Source organism: Somniosus microcephalus, unplaced genomic scaffold (assembly GCF_052327205.1).
Source record: "Somniosus microcephalus isolate GS21.2 unplaced genomic scaffold, FLI_Smic_1.0 scaffold1694, whole genome shotgun sequence".
NCBI lineage: Eukaryota > Metazoa > Chordata > Chondrichthyes > Squaliformes > Somniosidae > Somniosus > Somniosus microcephalus.
The window spans coordinates 1-23,312 of NW_028226881.1; the positions used below are offsets into that span (position 1 = coordinate 1).

Genomic DNA, 23,312 nt, shown 5'->3' on the forward strand with positions numbered 1-23,312 from the left:
GACATTCTGCCCATACCGAGCCCGATCGCGGACATACTGCCCATACCGAGCCCGATCGCGGGCATTCTGCCCATACCGAGTCCGATCGCGGACATACTGCCGATACCGAGCCCGATCGCGGACATTCTCCCCATACCAAACTCGATCGCGGACATTGTGCCCATACCGAACCCGATCGCGGACATTCTGCCCATACCGAGCCCGATCGCGGGCATTCTCCCCGTACCGAGCCCGATCGCGGACATTCTCCCCATACCGAGCCCGATCGCGGAAAAACTGCCCATACCGAGCCCGATCACGGACATACTGCCCATACCGAGCCCGACCGCGAACATACTGCCCGTACCGAGCCCGATCGCGGACATTGTGCCCGTACCGAGCCCGATCGCGGACATTCTGCCCGTACCGAGCCCGATCGCGGACATTCTGCCCATACCGAGCCCGATCGCGGGCATTCTGCCCATACCGAGCCCGATCGCGGACATACTGCCCATACCGAGCCCGATCGCGGACATTCTGCCCGTACCGAGCCCGATCGCGGACATTCTGCCCGTACCGAGCCCAATCGCGGACATTCTGCCCGTACCGATCCCGGACATTCTGCCCGTACCGAGCCCGATCGCGGATATACTGCCGATACCGAGCCCGATCGCGGACATTGTGCCCGTACCGAGCCCGATCGCGGACATTCTGCCCATACCGAGCCCGATCGCGGACATTGTGACCAAACCGAGCCCGATCGTGGACATTCTGTCCGTACCGAGCCCGATCGCGGACATTCTGCCCGTACCGAGCCCGATCGCGGCCATTCTGCCCGTACCGAGCCCGATCGCGGACATTGTGCCCGTACCGAGCCCGATCGCGCACATTCTGCACGTACCGAGCCCGATCGCGGACATTCTGCCCGTACCGAGCCCGATCGCGGACATTCTCCCTGTACCGAGCCCGATTGCGGACATTCTGCCCATACCGAACCCGATCGCGGACATTGTGCCCATACCGAGCCCGATCGCGGACATACTGCCCGTACCGAGCCCGATCGCGGACATTCTCCCTGTACCGAGCCCGATCGCGAACATACTGCCCATACCGAGCCCGATCGCGGACATTCTGCCCATACCGAACCCGATCGCGGACATACTGCCCGTACAGAGCCCGATCGCGGACATTCTGCCCGTACCGAGCCCGATCGCGGACATACTGCCGATACCGAGCCCGATCGCGGACATTGTGCCCGTACCGAGCCCGATCGCGGACATTGTGCCCGTACCAAGCCCGATCGCGGACATTGTGCCCGTACCGAGCCCGATCGCGGACATTGTGCCCGTACCGAGCCCGATCGCGGACATTGTGCCCGTACCGAACCCGATCGCGGACATACTGCCCGTACAGAGCCCGATCGCGGACATTCTGCCCGTACCAAGCCCGATCGCGGACATTCTGCCCGTACCGAGCCCGATCGCGGACATACTGCCGATACCGAGCCCGATCGCGGACATTGTGCCCGTACCGAGCCCGATCGCGGACATTGTGACCGTATCGAGCCAGATCGCGGACATTGTGCCCGTACCGAGCCCGATCGCGGACATTGTGCCCGTACCGAGCCCGATCGCGGACATTCTGCCCGTACCGAGCCCGATCGCGGACATTCTGCCCGTACCGAGACCGATCGCGGCCATACTGCCCGTACCGAGCCCGATCGCGGATATTGTGCCCATACCGAGCCCGATCGCGGACATTCTCCCCGTACCGAGCCCGATCGCGGACATTCTGCCCATACCGAGCCCGATCGCGGTCATACTGCCCATACCGAGCCCGATCGCGGACATTCTGCCCATACCGAGCCCGATCGCGGGCATTCTCCCCGTACCGAGCCCGATCGCGGACATTCTCCCCATACCGAGCCCGATCGCGGAAAAACTGCCCATACCGAGCCCGATCGTGGACATACTGCCCATACCGAGCCCGACCGCGAACATACTGCCCATACCGAGCCCGATCGCGGACATTGTGCCCATACCGAGCCCGATCGCGGACATTCTCCCCGTACCGAGCCCGATCGCGGACATTCTGCCCATACTGAGCCCGATCGCGGTCATACTGCCCATACCGAGCCCGATCGCGGACATTCTGCCCATACCGAGCCCGATCGCGGTCATACTGCCCATACCGAGACCGACCGCGAACATACTGCCCATACCGAGCCCGATCGCGGGCATTCTCCCCGTACCGAGCCCGATCGCGGACATTCTGCCCGTACCGAGCCCGATCGCGGACATTCTGCCCGTACCGAGCCCGATCGCGGACATTCTGCCCATACCGAGCCCGATCGCGGGCATTCTGCCCATACCGAGCCCGATCGCGGACATACTGCCCATACCGGGCCCGATCGCGGCCTTCTGCCCATACCGAGCCCGATCGCGGACATTGTGCCCGTACTGAGCCCGATCGCGGACAATCTGCCCGTACCGAGCCCGATCGCAGGCATTCTGCCCGTACCGAGCCCGATCGCGGACATTGTGCCCGTACCGAGCCCGATCGCGGGCATTCTGCCTGTACCGAGCCCGATCGCGGCCATTGTGCCCGTACCGAGCCCGATCGCGGCCATTCTGCCCGTACCGAGCCCGATCGCAGACATACTGCCCATACCGAGCCCGACCGCGAACATACTGCCCGTACCGAGCCCGATCGCGGACATTCTGCCCATACCGAGCCCGATCGCGGACATACTGCCCATACCGAGCCCGATCGCGGGCATTCTGCCCATACCGAGTCCGATCGCGGACATACTGCCGATACCGAGCCCGATCGCGGACATTGTGCCCATACCGAACCCGATCGCGGACATTGTGCCCAAACCGAGCCCGATCGCGGACATTCTCCCCATACCGAGCCCGATCGCGGACATTCTCCCCATACCAAACTCGATCGCGGACATTGTGCCCATACCGAACCCGATCGCGGACATTCTGCCCATACCGAACCCGATCGCGGACATACTGCCCATACCGAGCCCGACCGCGAACATACTGCCCATACCGAGCCCGATTGCGGCCATTCTGCCCGTACCGAGCCCGATCGCGGCCATTCTGCCCGTACCGAGCCCGATCGCGGACATTGTGCCCGTACCGAGCCCGATCGCGGACATTGTGCCCGTACCGAGCCCGATCGCGGACATTCTGCCCGTACCGAGCCCGATCGCGGACATTCTCCCTGTACCGAGCCCGATCGCGGACATTCTGCCCATACCGAGCCCGATCGCGGACATTCTCCCTGTACCGAGCCCGATCGCGGACATTCTGCCCATACCGAGCCCGATCGCTAACATACTGCCCGTACCGAGCCCGATCGCGGACATTCTGCCCGTACCGAGCCCGATCGCGGACATTCTGCCCGTACCGAGCCCGATCGCAGACATTCTCCCCGTACCGAGCCCGATCGCGGACATTCTGCCCGTACCGAGCCCGATCGCGGACATTCTCCCCATACCGAGCCCGATCGCGGACATTCTCCCCATACCAAACTCGATCGCGGACATTGTGCCCATACCGAACCCGATCGCGGACATTCTGCCCATACCGAACCCGATCACGGACATACTGCCCATACCGAGCCCGACCGCGAACATACTGCCCATACCGAGCCCGATTGCGGCCATTCTGCCCATACCGAGCCCGATCGCGGACATTGTGCCCATACCGAGTCCGATCGCGGACATTCTGCCGATACTGAGCCCGATCGCGGACATACTGCCGATACCGAGCCCGATCGCGGACATTGTGCCCATACCGAACCCGATCGCGGACATTCTGCCCATACCGAGCCCGATCGCGGGCATTCTGCCCATACCGAGCCCGATCGCGGACATTCTGCCCATACCGAGCCCGATCGCGGACATACTGCCCATACCGAGCCCGATCAGGGACATTCTGCCCATACCGAACCCGATCGCGGACAGTCTGCCCGTACCGAGCCCGATCGCGGACATACTGCCCATACTGAACCCGATCGCGGACATTCTGCCCATACCGAGCCCGATCGCGGACATACTGCCCATACCGAGCCCGATCAGGGACATTCTCCCCATACCGAGCCTGATCGCGGACAGTCTGCCCGTACCGAGCCCGATCGCGGACATACTGCCCATACTGAACCCGATCGCGGACATACTGCCCATACCGAGCCCGATCGCGGACATTGTGCCCATACCGAGCCCGATCGCGGACATTCTGCCCATACCGAGCCCAATCAGGGACATTCTGCCCATACCGAGTTCAATCTATCATGGACTTTGCTATACAGAGTCCAATTTATTATGGATGTTGCCATACAGGGCCTAATCGAAAAGCTGATCCCGCCATTAAGGAACTTTAAATTTCTTCCCTCATCTCCCTGAAGCAAAATTGAGCACGTGCTGCCAATCTCTCTGAATCCCTGCTCTGCAGGTTTTGATGCAGCTCCTCATAAGGTTGCGAGTTGGCCTTCAATCAGTTCCTCCATTACTATGGCAGTCATTCTCTCAGACTGTAGTGGTTATCGTATTGGACCTTAAGTGGTGTTGATATAAAGTCAGTGACCGCCCCTGCAGTTATTGGGAAGGTGGCTGGATCCTTCCAGTCAACACTTAGTACCCTGACCCAAAATCAACAACTTGTATTTATACAGCACCTTTAACATAGTAAAATATCCCAAGGCGCTTCACTGGAGCGATTATCAAACAAAATTTAACACCGAGCCACATAAGGACAGATGAGAGGCAGGTTTTAAGGAGCGTCTTAAAAGAGGATAGCGAGGCAGAAAGGTTTAGGGAGGGAATTTCAGAGCTTAGAGCCTTGGTAGTTGAAGGCACCGCCACCAATGGTGGAGCGATTAAAATCAAGGATGCTCAAGAGGCCAGAATTGGAGGAGCGCAGCGATCTTGGAGGGTTGTAGGGCTGGAGGTTACAAAGATAGGGAGGGGCGAGGTCAAGGAGGGATTTGAAAACAAGGATGTGAATTTTAAAATCGAGGTGTTGCTTAACCGGGAGCCGATGTAGGTCAACGAGCACAGGGGTGATGGGTGAATGGGACTTGTTGCGAGTTAGGACACGGGCAGCAGAGTTTTGGATGACCTCAAGTTTACAGATGGTAGAATGTGGGAGGCCAGCCAGGAGTGCGTTGGAATAGTCCAGTCTAGAGGTAAAGGGTTTCAGCAGCATGTGAGGAGGCAGGGGCGGGGTCGAGCGATGTCACGGAGGTGGAAATAGTCGGACTTAGTGATGGCGCAGATATGTGGTCGGAAGCTCATCTTGGGGTCAGATATGACACCAAGTTTGTGAACAGTCTGATTCAGCCTCAGACAGTTGCCAGGGAGAGGGATGGAGTCGGTGGCTCGGGAACGGAGTTTGTGGCGGGGACTGAAGACAATGGCGTCGGTCTTCCCAACCTTTAGTTGGAGGAAATTTCTGCTCATCCAGAACTGGGTGTCGGACAAGCAGTGGACAACTTAGACACTGTGGAGAGGTCAAGAGACGTGGTGGTGAGGTAGAGCTGGGTGTCGTCAGCGTACATGTGGAAACTGACGCTGTGTTTTCAGATGATGTCACCGAGGGGCAGCATGTAGATGAGAAACAGGAGGGGGCCAGCAACGTTCCCATTACAGCTGCGCAGCGGTCTCGAGGTCCCGCACAGCCGGTGAGCTGGCTTCCCAATGCAAAAAACCACACAGGCGCAGAAGTTTGAATGGGCCGCGCAGCCCAAAAAAGAATTAGGAGGAACATTGGGGCCAAGGATCGATCCTCGGGGAACACCAGAGGTAATGGTGTGGGAGCAGGAAGAGAAGCCATTGTAGGTGATTCTCTGGCTACAACTGGATAGAAAAGAACGGAACCAGGCGAGTGCAGTCCCACCCAGCTGGATGGCGGTGGAGAGGCATTCAAGGAGGATGGTGTGGTCAAACGTGTCACAGGTCGAGGAGGGCTAGTTTACCTTTGTCACAGTCACACAGGATGTCATTTGTGACTTGGATAAGAGCCGTTTCGGTACTGTGGCAGAGGTTTGGATCCACCCACGAAGAATGGCCCCCTGATGTGGTGGGAGGGCACCTGCGAAACCTTCGGGTGGGGAGGGTCACAATGGGTAAAAGAGCCCAGCAGTTTACCTGGCAACGTAATCCCTGCTGACATCCAGGAAGATGAAGAAGCACTCGTCGTTGGGAGTGTAGGCTGTGTGCGCCCGCAGAGTTTGAGTTACTTCCCGCATCGTCTTCAAGTCAAACACGTGGATGTCAATCTCCTCGGCAATAGGTGGGGGGTTCATGGGATCACTGATGACACAGCCCTTGGGCCAGGCGCGACTGTTAACGTATAAATACCTAAAAGGCAGGACAGTGCAGCATCAGAACCGTGATACACTTAGCAATATACAGGACCAGGAGTCCAAGCTGGGAGTCTGTGCTTGGAGTCGGTGGAAGCTGGGAGTCTGTGCTTGGAGTCGGTGGAAGCTGGGAGTCTGTGCTTGGAGTCAGTGGAAGCTGGGAGTCTGTGCTTGGAGTCAGTGGAAGCTGGGAGTCTGTGCTTGGAGTCAGTGGAAGCTGGGAGTCTGTGCTTGGAGTCGGTGGAAGCTGGGAGTCTGTGCTTGGTGTCAGTGGAAGCTGGGAGTCTGTGCTTGGAGTCGGTGGAAGCTGGGAGTCTGTGCTTGGAGTCGGTGGAAGCTGGGAGTCTGTGCTTGGTGTCAGTGGAAGCTGGGAGTCTGTGCTTGGTGTCAGTGGAAGCTGGGAGTCTGTGCTTGGAGTCAGTGGAAGCTGGGAGTCTGTGCTTGGAGTCAGTGGAAGCTGGGAGTCTGTGCTTGGAGTCAGTGGAAGCTGGGAGTCTGTGCTTGGTGTCAGTGGAAGCTGGGAGTCTGTGCTTGGAGTCAGTGGAAGCTGGGAGTCTGTGCTTGGTGTCAGTGGAAGCTGGGAGTCTGTGCTTGGAGTCAGTGGAAGCTGGGAGTCTGTGCTTGGAGTCAGTGGAAGCTGGGAGTCTGTGCTTGGTGTCGGTGGAAGCTGGGAGTCTGTGCTTGGAGTCAGTGGAAGCTGGGAGTCTGTGTTTGGAGTCGGTGGAAGCTGGGAGTCTGTGCTTGGAGTCTGTGCTTGGTGTCGGTGGAAGCTGGGAGTCTGTGCTTGGAGTCAGTGGAAGCTGGGAGTCTGTGCTTGGTGTCAGTGGAAGCTGGGAGTCTGTGCTTGGCGTTACTGGGCTACTGATGGACTCTACCAGCTGTGTCTTCGCAATGTCGTGATTCTGTTTTAAGTCAATATGAAGACGAGGAATCTAACAATCCACTTTAAACCACCTGTTGTTTTCCTTTTAAAATAAAACTTGGCACCAACTGTATGGGATTATTACAGATTCACAGAACTTCAAATGCTCTGTAGCAGAACAGACAGGGAGAGGGACTGACCTGTGGTCTGGAGACAGGGAGAGGGACTGACCTGTGGTCTGGAGACAGGGAGAGAGACTGACCTGTGGTCTGGAGACAGGGAGAGGGACTGACCTGTGGTCTGGAGACAGGGAGAGGGACTGACCTGTGGTCTGGAGACAGGGAGAGAGACTGACCTGTGGTCTGGAGACAGGGAGAGGGACTGACCTGTGGTCTGGAGACAGGGAGAGGGACTGACCTGTGGTCTGGAGACAGGGAGAGGGACTGACCTGTGGTCTGGAGACAGGGAGAGGGACTGACCTGTGGTCTGGAGACAGGGAGAGGGACTGACCTGTGGTCTGGAGACTGGGAGAGAGACTGACCTGTGGTCTGGAGACAGGGAGAGGGACTGACCTGTGGTCTGGAGACAGGGAGAGGGACTGACCTGTGGTCTGGAGACAGGGAGAGGGACTGACCTGTGGTCTGGAGACAGACCCATCCCGATGATGTGCCCGTGGACATCAATCGTGTAGTCCAATGCATCGAAGAACTCATTGGAGCTCCGTTCTTCCCCCAACACCGGTCCTGATGTCGTCATGTGATGAGGCAGTATTTGCTTAATACCTGCAATTATACAGAGATATACTGAAGTCCAGTGAGAAAAACTCGCCTCCTTAAGGCCTTCCTCCTTAAAGCACTTCACCTTAAACAGGCGGCCACAGTCGTTTTATCCAGTTGTATTTTTCAGCCAGACGCTCCCTCCCCTCCCCCTGTCCAGATGCAGGATCCACAGACCCAAATGGCCACTCTTCATGTGGGTAAGTGAAGGGCAGATATTCGACTGTGGGAGCTATACCCAAGCCTGCTCCAGTCCTTACCCAACATCCAAGCAACACAAACAGTTCGAAAATCAGAAACTAAATGTTTCCTTTTATTTTATAAAGGAAAAACTGCAAATGCTGGAAATGTGAATTTAAAACAACATGCTAGGAGAACACAGTCAGTATCTGAAAGAGAAAAAACAGGTTAACAATTCGGTGGGACCACTGATGCCGAAACATCAATCTGCCATTTCTCTTTCCAGCCTTGACTCAGCTGCTGTGAGTTTCGAGTTCGACTCTGGGTGGGGACTGGAGCTGCTCAGGTTAGTAGACGGTCAAAATGGATCAACATAAGTTCACAATTTGTCCCCACGAAGCAATATTTAAAAGGTGTCAATCAGGAGACAGGGATGGGTAACTTTAGTTGTGAGGAGAGACTTGAGATACTGGGACTGTTCCCGCTGGAGCAGAGAAGGATAAGGGGCTAAGCATTTTGAACGAGTGAGTAGGGAAAGACTATTCCCTCTGGTTGGGGATCAGTGATGAGGGGGTCAGCAATTTAAAACCGTCTGAGAGTGAGGAGTCAGGGACAGAGTAGGGCTGTGGGATTAGTGTACCCCCCCGCTCCGCACTGGCCCTGTCTCCCCCCCCCCCCCCCCCCCCCGCCCCCGGCCACTGGCCCTGTCTCCCGCGCCCACCCCCACTGGCCCAGCACCCCACCCCACCCCCGTGTATTGTGGTGATCTCGACTTGTCCATCCTCCACTTGAGCCTGGGGCCTGGACAGACCACACTTGCATCATTACTCCCACCCCAATATCACTCTGGATTGATACTGTGCTGTCTCACGCCCAATCGCACAAAGTTGTCGACACCCAGCACCCAACCTTCCCTGGCCAGAGACCGCGAACACGCAGGCTCCTTCCCACCGACTCCCCAACCAACAGACAACAGCTTAAAGTAGATGTGGGAGAGCTCGGGGGATTGTACTCCAAAGACTCACAGGGAGGGGCGAGAACTGGGGTGAACCAGTGACCTTCTCCAGCCCTACAACCCTCCAAGATCTCTGCGCTCCTCCAATTTTGGCCTCTTGCGCAGCCCCGATTTTCATTGCTCCGCCACTGCCGCTCGTGCCTTCAGCTGCTTGGCCCCTAGGCTGTGAAACTTCCTCCCTAAACCTCTCCGCCTCTATACCTCTCTTTCTTCCTTTAAGACCTTCCTTAAAACCTCCCTCTTTAACCAAGCTTTTAGTCATCTGTCCTAATATCTCCTTATGTGGCTCGGTGTCAAACTTTCTTTTCTAACACTCCTGTGAAGTGGATTGGGATGTTTCACTATGTTAAATGTGCTGTATAAATACAAGTTGCTGTTACTGAAGACCTTCTGACACCGACAACACTGATGTTAACCATATCATTAACCGGGAGGCCTTGCCATGGTACTGGTGTGGTACCTGGAGCCTACCTATTTGATGGGGAGTGTAGGTAAGGCTCCCTGTGGTGAAGATCAAGTATTTCTTGTCCTGTGCTGTCTGCCCTTCTGACAGGAGGTCCACGTCTGCAGGCTTTGTCTTGGCCTGTAGAAAAAGTTCTGCCACTCGTGCCTCGATCTGCTGCTCATTCATCAGGGGTTGTTCCTCCTCAGAGAACGTGCTCCACTCCCTCTCCGCACCGTCCTGACTGCTGACCATTGCCTCGCTCGGGTTCTCACTCCTGTGCTTGGGTTTGCTGCAACCTTGGTCCTCATTGTCGCTGCCCAGGTCGAATACTCTGGGGGATGTAGTGGCCAGCTGCTCCTCAAATCCCAGGAGCAGGTCGGGAGTGTTGTGTCTGCTGCAGTCCGCCACCATCACCGTGCGAATGGTGCTGGCGTTCAGATTCTGCAGCTGGAACAGTCTCTTCACCACGTTTATATTTTCCGATTCGATATCCTAGAGCGAGGGGAGATGGAGAGGATTGTTAGACATCGACCTGCAGAACCTCTCACACCTGATAAACAGCACAGAGCCGGTGCCATCACTAACCACTGCTACCCCAACTTTGCACTCCAGCTACAGGAAAATACTGCGGGTGCTGGAAACTGGAAATAGAACCAGAAAATGCTGGAAACACTCAGCAGGTCAGGAAGCAACAATGGGGCGAGAAACAGAGTTAAAGTTTCAGGTCGATGACCTTTCATCAGAACTGGAAGAAGTTAGAGGTTGAACAGTTGATCAACAAGTTCAGTCAGGCGGAGGAGGATGGTGTTAGGCCTCTGTTCAAGGTAGGATGAGGGATGGAGTTGTAGACAGTCTGAATGTCCTGGCGGGGGGGGGGGTTGTAGACAGCCTGAATGTCCTGGGGGGGGGTGGTTGTAGACAGTCTGAATGTCCTGGGGGGGGGGGGGGGGAGTTGTAGACAGTCTGAATGTCCTGGGGGGGGGGATTGTAGACAGTCTGAATGTCCTGGGGGGGGGGGTTGTAGACAGACTGAATGTCCTGGGGGGGACCTGAAACGTTAACTCTGTTTCTCTCCCCACAATGCTGCCTGACCTGCTGAGTGTTTCCAGCATTATCTGTTTGTATTATATCCTCCCGCTCCTTTGATACATTCTGATGACACAACGGCTCAAAATACACACAGCAACATCGATACTGCTGTGTGGATGGTAGAGCCCTCAGAACGGCAGGCCAATCCTGGAGAGGGTCGCCCTATGGGTTTAGAAAAAGAGATATTTTCCACACTTGAAATGTGACTGCAGTTTAACACAACACCATCAACATATTGGTACAAATACACTGCACAAACAAAGATACAATTATCGCAATTCAATCAATCGGATTCCTGCCATCGCTCCCACCCCCAGTGACAGACCTGTCCCCACCAATACTGTACCCCAGTGTTACAGTGACAGACCTGTACCCACCACTACTGTACCCCAGTGTTATACAGTGACAGACCTGTACCCACCAGTACTGTACCCCAGTGTTATACAGTGACAGACCTGCACCCACCAGTACTGTACCCCAGTGTTATACAGTGACAGACCTGTACCCACCAGTACTGTACCCCAGTGTTATACAGTGACAGACCTGTGCCCACCAGTACTGTACCCCAGTGTTATACAGTGACAGACCCGTACCCACCAGTACTGTACCCGTGTTATACAGTGACAGACCTGTACCCACCAGTACTGTACCCCAGTGTTATACAGTGACAGACCTGTACCCACCAGTACTGTGCCCCAGTGTTATAGTGACAGACCTGTACCCACCACTGTACCCCAGTGTTATACAGTGACAGACCTGTACCCACCAGTACTGTACCTCAGTGTTATACAGTGACAGACCTGTACCCACCACTGTTCCCCAGTGTTACAGTGACAGACCTGTACCCACCAGTACTGTACCCCAGTGTTATACAGTGACAGACCTGTCCCCACCAGTACTGTACCCCAGTGTTATACAGTGACAGACCTGTACCCACCAGTACTGTACCCCAGTGTTATACAGTGACAGACCTGTACCCACCAGTACTGTACCCCAGTGTTATACAGTGACAGACCTGTACCCACCAGTACTGTACCCCGGTGTTATACAGTGACAGACCTGTACCCACCAGTACTGTGCCTCAGTGTTACAGTGACAGACCTGTACCCACCAGTACTGTACCCCAGTGTTATACAGTGACAGACCTGTACCCACCAGTACTGTACCCCAGTGTTATACAGTGACAGACCCGTACCCACCAGTACTGTGCCCCAGTGTTATACAGTGACAGACCTGTACCCACCAGTACTGTACCCCATGGTTACAGCGACAGACCTGTACCCACCAGTACTGTGCCTCAGTGTTATACAGTGACAGACCTGTACCCACCAGTACTGTACCCCAGTGTTATACAGTGACAGACCTGTACCCACCAGTACTGTACCCCAGTGTTATACAGTGACAGACCTGTACCCACCAGTACTGTACCCCAGTGTTATACAGTGACAGACCCGTACCCACCAGTACTGTACCCCAGTGTTATACAGTGACAGACCCGTACCCACCAGTACTGTACCCCAGTGTTATACAGTGACAGACCTGTACCCACCAGTACTGTACCCCAGTGTTATACAGTGACAGACCTGTACCCACCAGTACTGTACCCCAGTGTTATACAGTGACAGACCTGTACCCACCAGTACTGTATCCCAGTGTTATACAGTGACAGACCTGTACCCACCAGTACTGTACCCCAGTGTTATACAGTGACAGACCCGTACCCACCAGTACTGTACCCCAGTGTTATACAGTGACAGACCTGTACCCACCAGTACTGTATCCCAGTGTTATACAGTGACAGACCTGTACCCACCAGTACTGTACCCCAGTGTTATACAGTGACAGACCTGTACCCACCAGTACTGTACCCCAGTGTTATACAGTGACAGACCTGTACCCACCAGTACTGTACCACAGTGTTATACAGTGACAGACCTGTACCCACCAGTACTGTACCCCAGTGTTATACACTGACAGACCTGTACCCACCAGTACTGTACCCCATGGTTACAGCGACAGACCTGTACCCACCAGTACTGTACCCCAGTGTTATACAGTGACAGACCTGTACCCACCAGTACTGTACCCCAGTGTTATACAGTGACAGACCTGTACCCACCAGTACTGTACCCCAGTGTTATACAGTGACAGACCCGTACCCACCAGTACTGTACCCGTGTTATACAGTGACAGACCTGTACCCACCAGTACTGTGCCTCAGTGTTACAGTGACAGACCTGTACCCACCAGTACTGTACCCCAGTGTTATACAGTGACAGACCTGTACCCACCAGTACTGTGCCCCAGTGTTATACAGTGACAGACCTGTACCCACCAGTACTGTACCCCATGGTTACAGCGACAGACCTGTACCCACCAGTACTGTACCCCAGTGTTACAGTGACAGACCTGTACCCACCAGTACTGTACCCCAGTGTTACAGTGACAGACCTGTACCCACCAGTACTGTGCCTCAGTGTTACAGTGACAGACCTGTACCCACCAGTACTGTACCCCAGTGTTATACAGTGACAGACCTGTACCCACCAGTACTGTACCCCAGTGTTATACAGTGACAGACCTGTACCCACCAGTACTGTACCCCAGTGTTATACAGTGACAGACCTGTACCCACCAGTACTGTACCCCAGTGTTATACAGTGACAGACCTGTACCCACCAGTGCTGTACCAGTGTTATACAGTGACAGACCTGTACCCACCAGTACTGTACCCCAGTGTTATACAGTGACAGACCTGTAACCACCAGTACTGTACCCCAGTGTTATACAGCGACAGACCTGTACCCACCAGTACTGTACCCGTGTTATACAGTGACAGACCTGTACCCCCCAGTACTGTACCCGTGTTATACAGTGACAGACCTGTTCCCACCAGTACTGTACCCCAGTGTTATACAGTGACAGATCTGTTCCCACCAGTACTGTACCCCAGTGTTATAGTGACAGACCTGTACCCACCAGTACTGTACCCCAGTGTTATACAGTGACAGACCCGTACCCACCAGTACTGTACCCCAGTGTTATACAGTGACAGACCTGTACCCACCAGTACTGTACCCCAGTGTTATACAGTGAAAGACCTGTACCCACCAGTACTGTACCCCAGTGTTATACAGTGACAGACCTGTCCCCACCAATACTGTACCCCAGTGTTATACAGTGACAGACCTGTACCCCCCAGTACTGTACCCCAGTGTTATACAGTGACAGACCTGTTCCCAGCAGTACTGTAATTCCAATACACAGGCCAGGTTTGAAGGGTCGCAATCTCTACCTGTGTTGCTGGGTGTTTTCCCCATTTTGAATGGACAGTGAGAGAGTTTCACCACCTTGAGTTACACTGCCCCGAGATCCCACAGACTGCAGTACACTGCCCCCTCTAGTGGCAGTACTCTGGGATCTCGGTTGTCTTAGATTACAGAAAGATTCTGCTAAAAGTACTCAGAACATTAACACTACGATACTGCTCAAAAAAGGCTCTGTGAGCAGGACTAAATGAAGATAATGATATATCTGTCGCAGTGCGTTACCCCTGGAACACAGAATACAGTACCAAGATCACTGAATGACAGTGACTGAACAAGGGTAGGTGTGCTTTAATACATTATTGTGGGAGAGGGAGTCCAACCCCGGTGAGATCCATTCTCTGACCAAGCACTGACAGCACAGAAAAGGAGAAAGTGAAGAGAGAGAGAGAGAAAACAGGAAAGAGGATAGATACAGAGTGACCCAGAAGGGGAGAGAGAATCACAACAAGACAAACAGATGAATTCAGTCAATTAAATAACTCTGGAATAGGAAGCTAATATCAGTCATGAAACTATCGGATTGTCGTAAAAACCCATCTGGTTCACTAATGTCCTTCAGGGAAGGAAATTTGCCGTCCTTACCCGGTCTGGCCTATATGTGACTCCAGACCCACAGCAATGTGGTTGACTCTTAACTGCCCTCTGAAGAACATAAGAACATAAGAAGTAGGAGCAGGAGTAGGCCATACGGCCCCTCGGGCCTGCTCCACCATTCAACAGGATCATGGCTGATCCGAATCTAGACTCACGTCCACTTCCCTGCCCTCTCCCCGTAACCCCGAATTCCCTTATCTGCTAGGAAAATGTCTATCTCCATTTTAAATTTATTTAATGTTGCAGCTTCCGCAGCTCTCTGGGGTAGCAAATTCCATAGATTTACTACCCTCTGAGTGAAGAAGTTTCTCCTCATCTCAGTTTTGAAAGTGCAGCCCCTTATTCTAAGATTATGCCCCCTAGTTCTAGTCTCACCCATCAGTGGAAACATCCTCCCCGCATCCACCCGATCAAGCCCCCTCACAATCTTATATGTTTCGATAAGATCGCCTCTCATTCTTCTGAACTCCAATGAGTAGAGTCCCAACCTACTCAAACTTTCCTCATACGTCAACCCCCTCATCTCTGGAATCAACCGAGTGAACCTTCTCTGAACCGCCTCGAGAGCAAGTATATCTTTTCTTAAATATGGAAACCAAAACTGCACGCAGTATTCCAGGTGTGGCCTCACCAATACCCTGTATAACTGCAGCAAGACTTCCCTGTTTTTATACTCCATCCCCCTTGCAATAAAAGCCAAGATTCCATTGGCCTTCCTGATCACCTGCGTACTAACTTTTTGTGTTTCATGCACCAGGACCCCCAGATCCCTTTGTACTGTAGCACTTTGCAGTTTCTCTCCATTTAGATAATAACTTGCTCTTTGATTTTTCCTGCCAAAGTGCATAACCTCACACTTTCCAATATTATATTCCATCTGCCAAATCTCTGCCCACTCACTTAGCTTGTCTATGTCCTTTTGCAGGTTTTTTATGTCCTCCTCACTCACTGCTTTCCCTCCCATCTTTGTATCGTCAGCAAACTTGGATATGTTGCACTCGGTCCCTTCCTCCAAATCGTTAATATAGATTGTAAAGAGTTGGGGTCCCAGCACTGACCCCTGCGGAACACCACTAGTTACTGATTGCCAGCCCGAGAACAAACCATTTATCCCAACTCGTTGTTTTCTGTTAGACAGCCAATCTTCCACCCATGCCAGTATATTACCCCCAATCCCGTGATTTTTTATCTTGATCAGTAATCTTTTGTGTGGAACCTTGTCAAATGCCTTTTGGAAGTCCAAATACACTACATCCACTGGTTCCCCTTTATCCATCCTGTATGTTACATCCTCAAAGAATTCGAGCAAATTTGTCAAACATGACTTCCCCTTCATAAAACCATGCTGACTCTGTCCTATTAAATTATGTTTATCCAAATGCTCTGTTACTGTTTCCTTAATAATGGACTCCAACATTTTGCCAACCACAGATGTTAGGCTAACTGGTCTATAGTTTCCAGCTTTTTGTCTACTTCCCTTCTTAAATAAGGGTGTTACATTAGCAGTTTTCCAATCTGCCGGGACCTTTCCTGAGTCCAGGGAGTTCTGGAAAATGATCACCAATGCATCCACAATCCCTACCGCCACTTCTCTCAAGACCCTAGGATGTAGGCCATCAGGTCCGGGGGATTTATCCGCCTTAAGTCCCATTATTTTACTGAGTACCATCTCCTTAGTGATTTTAATCATGTTTAGCTCCCCCCCCCCCCCATTGCCCCCTGTTTGTCCAGTGTTGGGATATTTTTAGTGTCCTCTACTGTAAAGACTGATACAAAATATTTGTTCAGCGTCTTTGCCATCTCCATGTTCCCCACCACTAGTTTCCCAGTCCCATCCTCTAAGGGACCAACGTTCACTTTAGCCACCCTTTTTCTTTTTATATAGCTGTAGAAACTCTTGCTATCTGTTTTTATATTTTTTGCTAATTTACTTTCATAATCTATCTTCCCTTTCTTAATTAATCTTTTAGTTATTGTTTGCTGGCTTTTAAATGCTTCCCAATCTTCTATCCTCCCACTAGATTTGGCTAATTTATATGCCCTTGTTTTCAGTCGAATACTATCCTTTATTACTTTACTAAGCCACGGATGGCTGTCTTTTCTTTTACTCCCCTTTTTCCTCAGTGGAATATATTTATCTTGAAAGATGTGAAATATCTCCTTGAATGTAGACCACTGCTCTTCTACCGTCTTACACTTTAATCTGTTTTCCCAGTCCACTTTAGTCAATTCTACTCTCATACCTTCATAGTCTCCTTTATTTAAGCTTAGTACGCTGGTTTGAGATCCAACTCTCTCACCCTCAAACTGAATTTGGAATTCAACCATATTATGGTCACTCATTCCAAGGAGATCCTTTACTGGGACATTTTTTATTAATCCTGTCTCATTACACAGGACCAGATCTAAGATTGCCTGCCCCCTGGTTGGTTCAGTTACATACTGCTCAAGGAACCCGTCCCTAATACACTCTATGAACTCTTCCTCAATGCTGCCATGCCCAATTTGATTAGTCCAGTCAATATGAAAGTTAAAATCCCCCATGATTATAGCTGTTCCCTTATTACAAGCCCCAACTATTTCCTGATTTATACTCCAACAGAGTTGCAACTGTTAGGAGGCCGATAGACTACGCCCACTAGTGACTTTTTCCCCTTATTATTCCTTATCTCCACCCAAACTGTTTCACTATCCTGATCCTTTGACCAAATATCATTTCTGACTATTGCAGTGATTCTATCCTTGATTAACATAGCAACCCCACCTCCCTTTCCTTCCTGTCTGTCCTTCCTAATTGTCAAATACCCTTGTATGTTTAGTTCCCATTCATGATTATCTTGCAGCCATGTTTCCGTAATGGCCACCAGATCATACCCATGTGTAGTTATTTGCACCGTCAACTCGTCAATTTTGTTACGAATGCTGCGTGCATTCAGATAAAGAACTTTCAAATATGTTTTCTGACAATTTATTCCTGCTTTTACCCCTTTTACTACTTTACCCTTATCATTATACATTCTGTCCCTTCCTGACACGCTCTGGTTTTTAATTCCCCCACTGCTACCTTGCTCTATTGCCTTCTCCGCTGTCATTTTTATTTTTCCCTCTCTTAAAACCTCCCCCCCACTAATTAGTTTAAAGCCCTCTCTACAGCCCAAGTTATTCGATTCGCCAGGATTCTAGTCCCAGCACTGGCCAAGTGAAGTCCGTCCCAACGGAACAGCTCTCTCCTGTCCCAGTACTGGTGCCAGTGTCCCAAGAAGCAAAACCCATTTCTCCCACACCAGTCTTTGAGCCACGCATTTAACTCTCTAATTTTATTTACCCTAGCCAAATTTGCACGTGGCTCAGGTAGTAATCCAGAGATTATTACCCTTGTGGTTCTGCTTTTTAATTTGGCCCCCAGCTGCTCAAACTCCCTCAGCAGAACCTCCTTCCTTGTCCTATCTATGTCGTTGGTACCAACATGGACCACGACAACTGGATCCTCCCCCTCCCACTCCAAGTTTCTCTCCAGCCCAGAGGAGATGTCCTTAACCCTGGCAGGCAACACAGCCTTCGGGACTCTCGCTCTCGGCTGCAAAGAACTCTATCTATCCCCCTAACGATACTATCCCCTACCACTACAACATTTCTTTTAACTCCCCCCACTTGAATGGCCCCCCGCTCCACGGTGCTGTGGCCAGGTTGCTCATCCTCCCCGCAGTCCCTGTTCCCATCCTCACAGGGAGTAAGAGCCTCGAACCTGTTGGACAAGTGCAAGGGCTGCGGCTCCTCCAACACTACCTCCTGGATCCCCGTACCTGCCTCACTTCTAGTCACACCATCCTGACCCTGGCCACGGACTACATCTGAATTAATTAATCTAATTGGTGTGACTACCTCCTGATACACAATGGCCTAGCAAGTCACTCAGTTGTAACTAACCGCTACGAAACATAATAAGAATGAAACCAGACGGACCACCCGGCATCGACCTCGGCACCGGCCACGTACACGGCAACGGCACACCCAGCCCAGTCAACCCTGCAAAGTCCTCCTCACCAACACCTGGGGACTTGTGCCAAAATTGGGAGAGCTGTCCCACAGACTAGTCAAGCAACAGCCTGACATAGTCATACTCACAGAATCATACCTTTCAGCCAATGTCCCAGACTCCTCCATCCCCTGTCCCACCAGCAGGACAGACCCACCAGGGGTGGTGGCACAGTGGTATACAGTCAGGAAGGAGTGGCCCTGGGAGTCCTCAACATTGACTCTGGACCCCATGAAGTCTCATGGCTTCAGGTCAAGCACGGGCAAGGAAACCTCCTGCTGATTACCACCTACTGCCCTCCCTCAGCTGATGAATCAGTACTCCTCCATGTTGAACACCACTTGGAAGAAGCACTGAGAGTAGCAAGGGCACAGAATGTACGCAGGGTGGGGGACTTCAATGTCCATCACCAAGAGTGGCTCGGTAGCACCACTACTGACCGAGCTGGCCGAGTCCTGAAGGACATAACTGCCAGTCTGGGCCTGCGACAGGTGGTGAGAGAACCAACACGAGGGAAAAACCTACTTGACCTTTTCCTCACTAATCTATCTGTCACAGATGCATCTGTCCATGACAGTATTGGTAGCAGTGACCACTGCACAGTCCTTGTGGAGACGAAATCCCGTCTTCACACTGAGGACACCCTCCATTGTGTTGTGTGGCACTACCACCGTGCTAAATGGGATAGATTCAGAACAGATCTAGTAGCTCAAAACTGGGCATCCATGAGGAGCTGTGGGCCATCAGCAGCAGCAGAATTGTATTCCACCACAATCTGTAAACTCATGGCCTGGCATATCCCTCACTCTACCATTACCATCAAGCCAGGTGACCAACCCTGGTTCAATGAGGAGTGTAGAAGAGCATGCCAGGAGCAGCACCAGGAGCAGCACCGGGCGTACCTAAAAATGAGGTGCCAACCTAGGGAAGCTGCAACACAGGACTACGTGCATGCTAAACAGCGGAGGCAGCATGCTATAGACAGGGCTAAGCGATCCCACAATCAACGGATCAGATCAAAGCTCTGCAGTCCTGCCACATCCAGTCGTGAATGGTGGTGGACCATTAAACAGCTAACGAGAGGAGGAGGCTCCATGAATATCCCCATCCTCGATGATGGTGAAGCCCAGCACGTGAGTGCAAAAGACAAAGCTGAAGCATTTGCAACCAACTTCAGCCAGAAGTGCCGAGTGGATGATTCATCTCGGCCTCCTCCTGGAGGTCCCCGCCATTACAGAAGACAGTCTTCAGCCAATTCGATTCACTCACGTGATATCAAGAAACAGCTCAGCGCAATGGATACATCAAAGGCTATGGGCCCTGACAACATCCCGGCTATCGTGCTGAAGACTTGTGCTCCAGAACTAGCCATGCCTCTAGCCAAGCTGTTCCAGTACAGCTACAACACTGGTATCTATTCGACAATGTGGAAAACTGCCCAGGTGTGTCCTGTCCACAAAAAGCAGGACAATTACCGCCCCATCAGTCTACTCTCAATCATAAGAACATAAGAAATAGGAGCAGGAGTCGGCCATTCGGCCCTTCGAGCCTGCTCCGCCATTCAATGAGATCATGGCTGATCTTCTGCCTCGACTCCATTCACCGGCCCTATCGCCATATCCCTTGATGCCTTTACTAGTCAGAAATCTATCGACTTCTGTTTTGAATATACCCAATGACTGAGCCTCCACAGCCCTCTGGGGTAGAGAATTCCAAAGATTCACCACCCTGTGTGTGAAGACATTTCTTCACATCTCAGTCCTGAATGGCCTACCCTTTATCCTGAGGCTGTGGGCCCTGGTTCTAGACTCCCCAGCCAAGGGAAACATTCTCCCAGCATCCACCCTATCGAGCCCTGTAATAATTTTGTATGCTTCAATGAGATCCCCTCTCATTCTTCTGAATTCAAGAGAATACAGACCTAGTTTACGCAATCTCTTCTCATACGACAGTCCCGCCATCCCAGGAATCAATCTCGTGAACCTTCGTTGCACTCCCTCTATGGCAAGTATATCCTTCCTTAGGTAAGGAGACCAAAATTGTACACAGTACTCTGGGTGTGGTCTCACCAAGGCCCTATATAATTGGAGTAAGACTTCTTTACTCCTGTACTCAAATCCTCTTGTAATGAAGGCCAGCATACCATTTGCCTTCCTAACAGCTTGCTGCACCTGCCCATTCACTTTCAGTGACTCATGTACAAGGACACCCAGGTCCCTTTGAGCATCTGCATTGCCCAATCTTTCACCATTTAGGAAATACTCTGCCTTTCTACCAAAGTGGATAACTTCACATTTATGCACATTATATTCCATCTGCCATGTTCTCACCCACGCACTGAGTCTGTCGAGATCCCCTTGAAGCCTCTTCACATCCTCTTCACAACTGACACTGCCACCTAGCTTTGTATCATCAGCAAATTTGGAAATGTTACATTTAGTCCCCTCATCCAAATCATTGATATAGATTGTGAATAGCTGGGGCCCAGCACCGATCCTTGCGGTACCCAACTAGTCACAGCCTGCCATCCTGAAAAAGACCCGTTTATCCCTACTCTTTGTTTTCCGTCTGTTAACCAATTCTCAATCCATGCTAGTATGTTACCCCCAATTCCATGTGCTCTCATTTTGTTCACCAACCTCTTGTGTGGGACCTCATCGAAGGCTTTCTGAAAATCCAGATACACCACATCTACTGGTTCCCCTTTGTCTACTCCACTAGTTACATCCTCAAAGAACTCCAATAGGTTTGTCAAACAGGATTTCCCTTTCATAAATCCATGTTGACTCTGCCCAATCTTTCTATTAGTTTCTAAGTGCCCAGTTATTGCATCCTTTATAACAGATTCCAGCATTTTCCCAACTACTGATGCGAGGCTAACAGGTCTGTAGTTCCCCGTTTTCTCTCTCCCTCCTTTCTTAAATAGCAAAGTGATGGAAGGTGTCATTGACAGTGCTATCAAGCGGCACTTACTCACCAATAACCTGCTCACTGATGCCTAGTTTGGGTTCCACCAAGACCACTCGGCTCCCAAACTCATTACAGCCTTGGTCCAAACATGGACAAAGGAGCTGAATTTCAGAGGTGAAGTTCTAGTGACTGCCCTTGACATCAAGGCAGCATTTGATCGAGTGTGGCATCAAGGAGCCCTAGTAAAATTGAAGTCAATGGGAATCGGGGGGAGAAAACTCTCCACTGGCTGGAGTCATACCTAGCACAAAGGAAGATGGTTGTGGTGATTGAAGGTCAATCATCACAGCCCCAGGACATTGCTGCAGGAGTTCCTCAGGGCAGTGTCCTAGGCCCAACCATCTTCAGCTGCTTCATCAATGACCTTCCCTCCAACATAAGGTCAGAAATGGGGATGTTCGTTGATGACTGCACAGTGTTCAGTGCCATTCACAACTCCTCAGGTAATGAAGCAGTCTGTGCCCACATGCAACAAGACCTGGACAACGTTCAGGCTTGGGCTGATAAGTGGCAGGTAATATTCACGCCACACAAGTGGCAGGCAATGACTATCTCCAACAAGCGAGAGTCTAACCACCGCCCCTTGACATTCAATGGCATTACCATCGCCGAATCCCCCACCAACAACATCCTGGGGGGGTCACCATTGACCAGAAACTTAACTGGACCAGCCACATAAATACTATGGCAACAGGAGCAGGTCAGAGGCTGGGTATTCTGCAGCGAGTGTCTCACCTCCTGACTCCCCAAAGCCTTTCCACCATCTACAAGGCTCAAGTAAGGAGTGTGATGGAATACTCTCCACTTGCCTGGATGAGTGCAGCTGCAACAACACTCAAGAAGCTCGACACTATCCAGGACAAAGCAGCCCGCTTGATTGGCACCCCATCCACCACCTTAATCATTCACTCCCTCCACCACCAGCGTACCGTGGCTGCAGTGTGTACCATTACAAGATGCACTGCAGCAACTCGCCAAGGCTACTTCGGCAGCACCTCCCAAACCCGCGACCTCTTCCACCTAGAAGGACAAGGGCAGCAGGCGCACGGGAACACCACCACCTCCAAGTTCCCCTCCAAGTCACACACCATCCTGACTTAGAAGTATATCGCCGATCCTTCATCGTCGCTGGGTCAAAATCCTGGGACTCCCTCCCTAACAGCACTGTGGGAGCACCTGCACCACACGGACTGCAGCGGTTCAAGAAGGCAGCTCATCACCACCTTCGAGGGCAACTGGGGATGGGCAATAATTGCTGGCCTTGCCAGTGACGCCCACAACCCATAAACGAATAAAAAAAAGATAAAAACAGAAGGAAGACTGAGGGGATGGAGGGGGGGGGGGGGAAAAGAGAGGAGTGAAAACGATAAAACATAAGGGGAGATAAAGAGAGAGAAACAGGACAGGTGAGAGTTTCACCACCTTGAGTTACACTGCACCGAGATCCCACAGACTGCAGTACACTGCCCCCTCTAGTGGCAGTACTCTGGGATCTCGGTTGTCTTAGATTACAGAAAGATTCTGCTAAAAGTACAGGAAACTTTCTGGTATCCGGCACTGACCATCAAAACTGCCGTATAAACCAGCGCTAATGTTAAAACATACGGAGCTTCTGAGCTCCGTGTGAATCAACAAACCCTGTTGCTTAGCAACAGCTTCAAA

At 52.0% G+C, this 23,312-nt stretch overlaps 1 protein-coding gene across 1 annotated transcript; it reads right to left on the reverse strand.

Moving 5' to 3' along the window:
• Positions 1–6,119: 6,119 nt before the first annotated feature.
• Positions 6,120–10,124, reverse strand: fbxw5 (F-box and WD repeat domain containing 5; the record flags this gene model as incomplete). The annotated part of the gene is made up of 3 exons (XM_085981205.1): positions 6,120–6,352; positions 7,851–7,998; positions 9,659–10,124. Coding segments are annotated over 3 exons (831 nt in total), but the record flags the coding sequence as incomplete, so codon positions are not given.
• Positions 10,125–23,312: the final 13,188 nt, after the last annotated feature.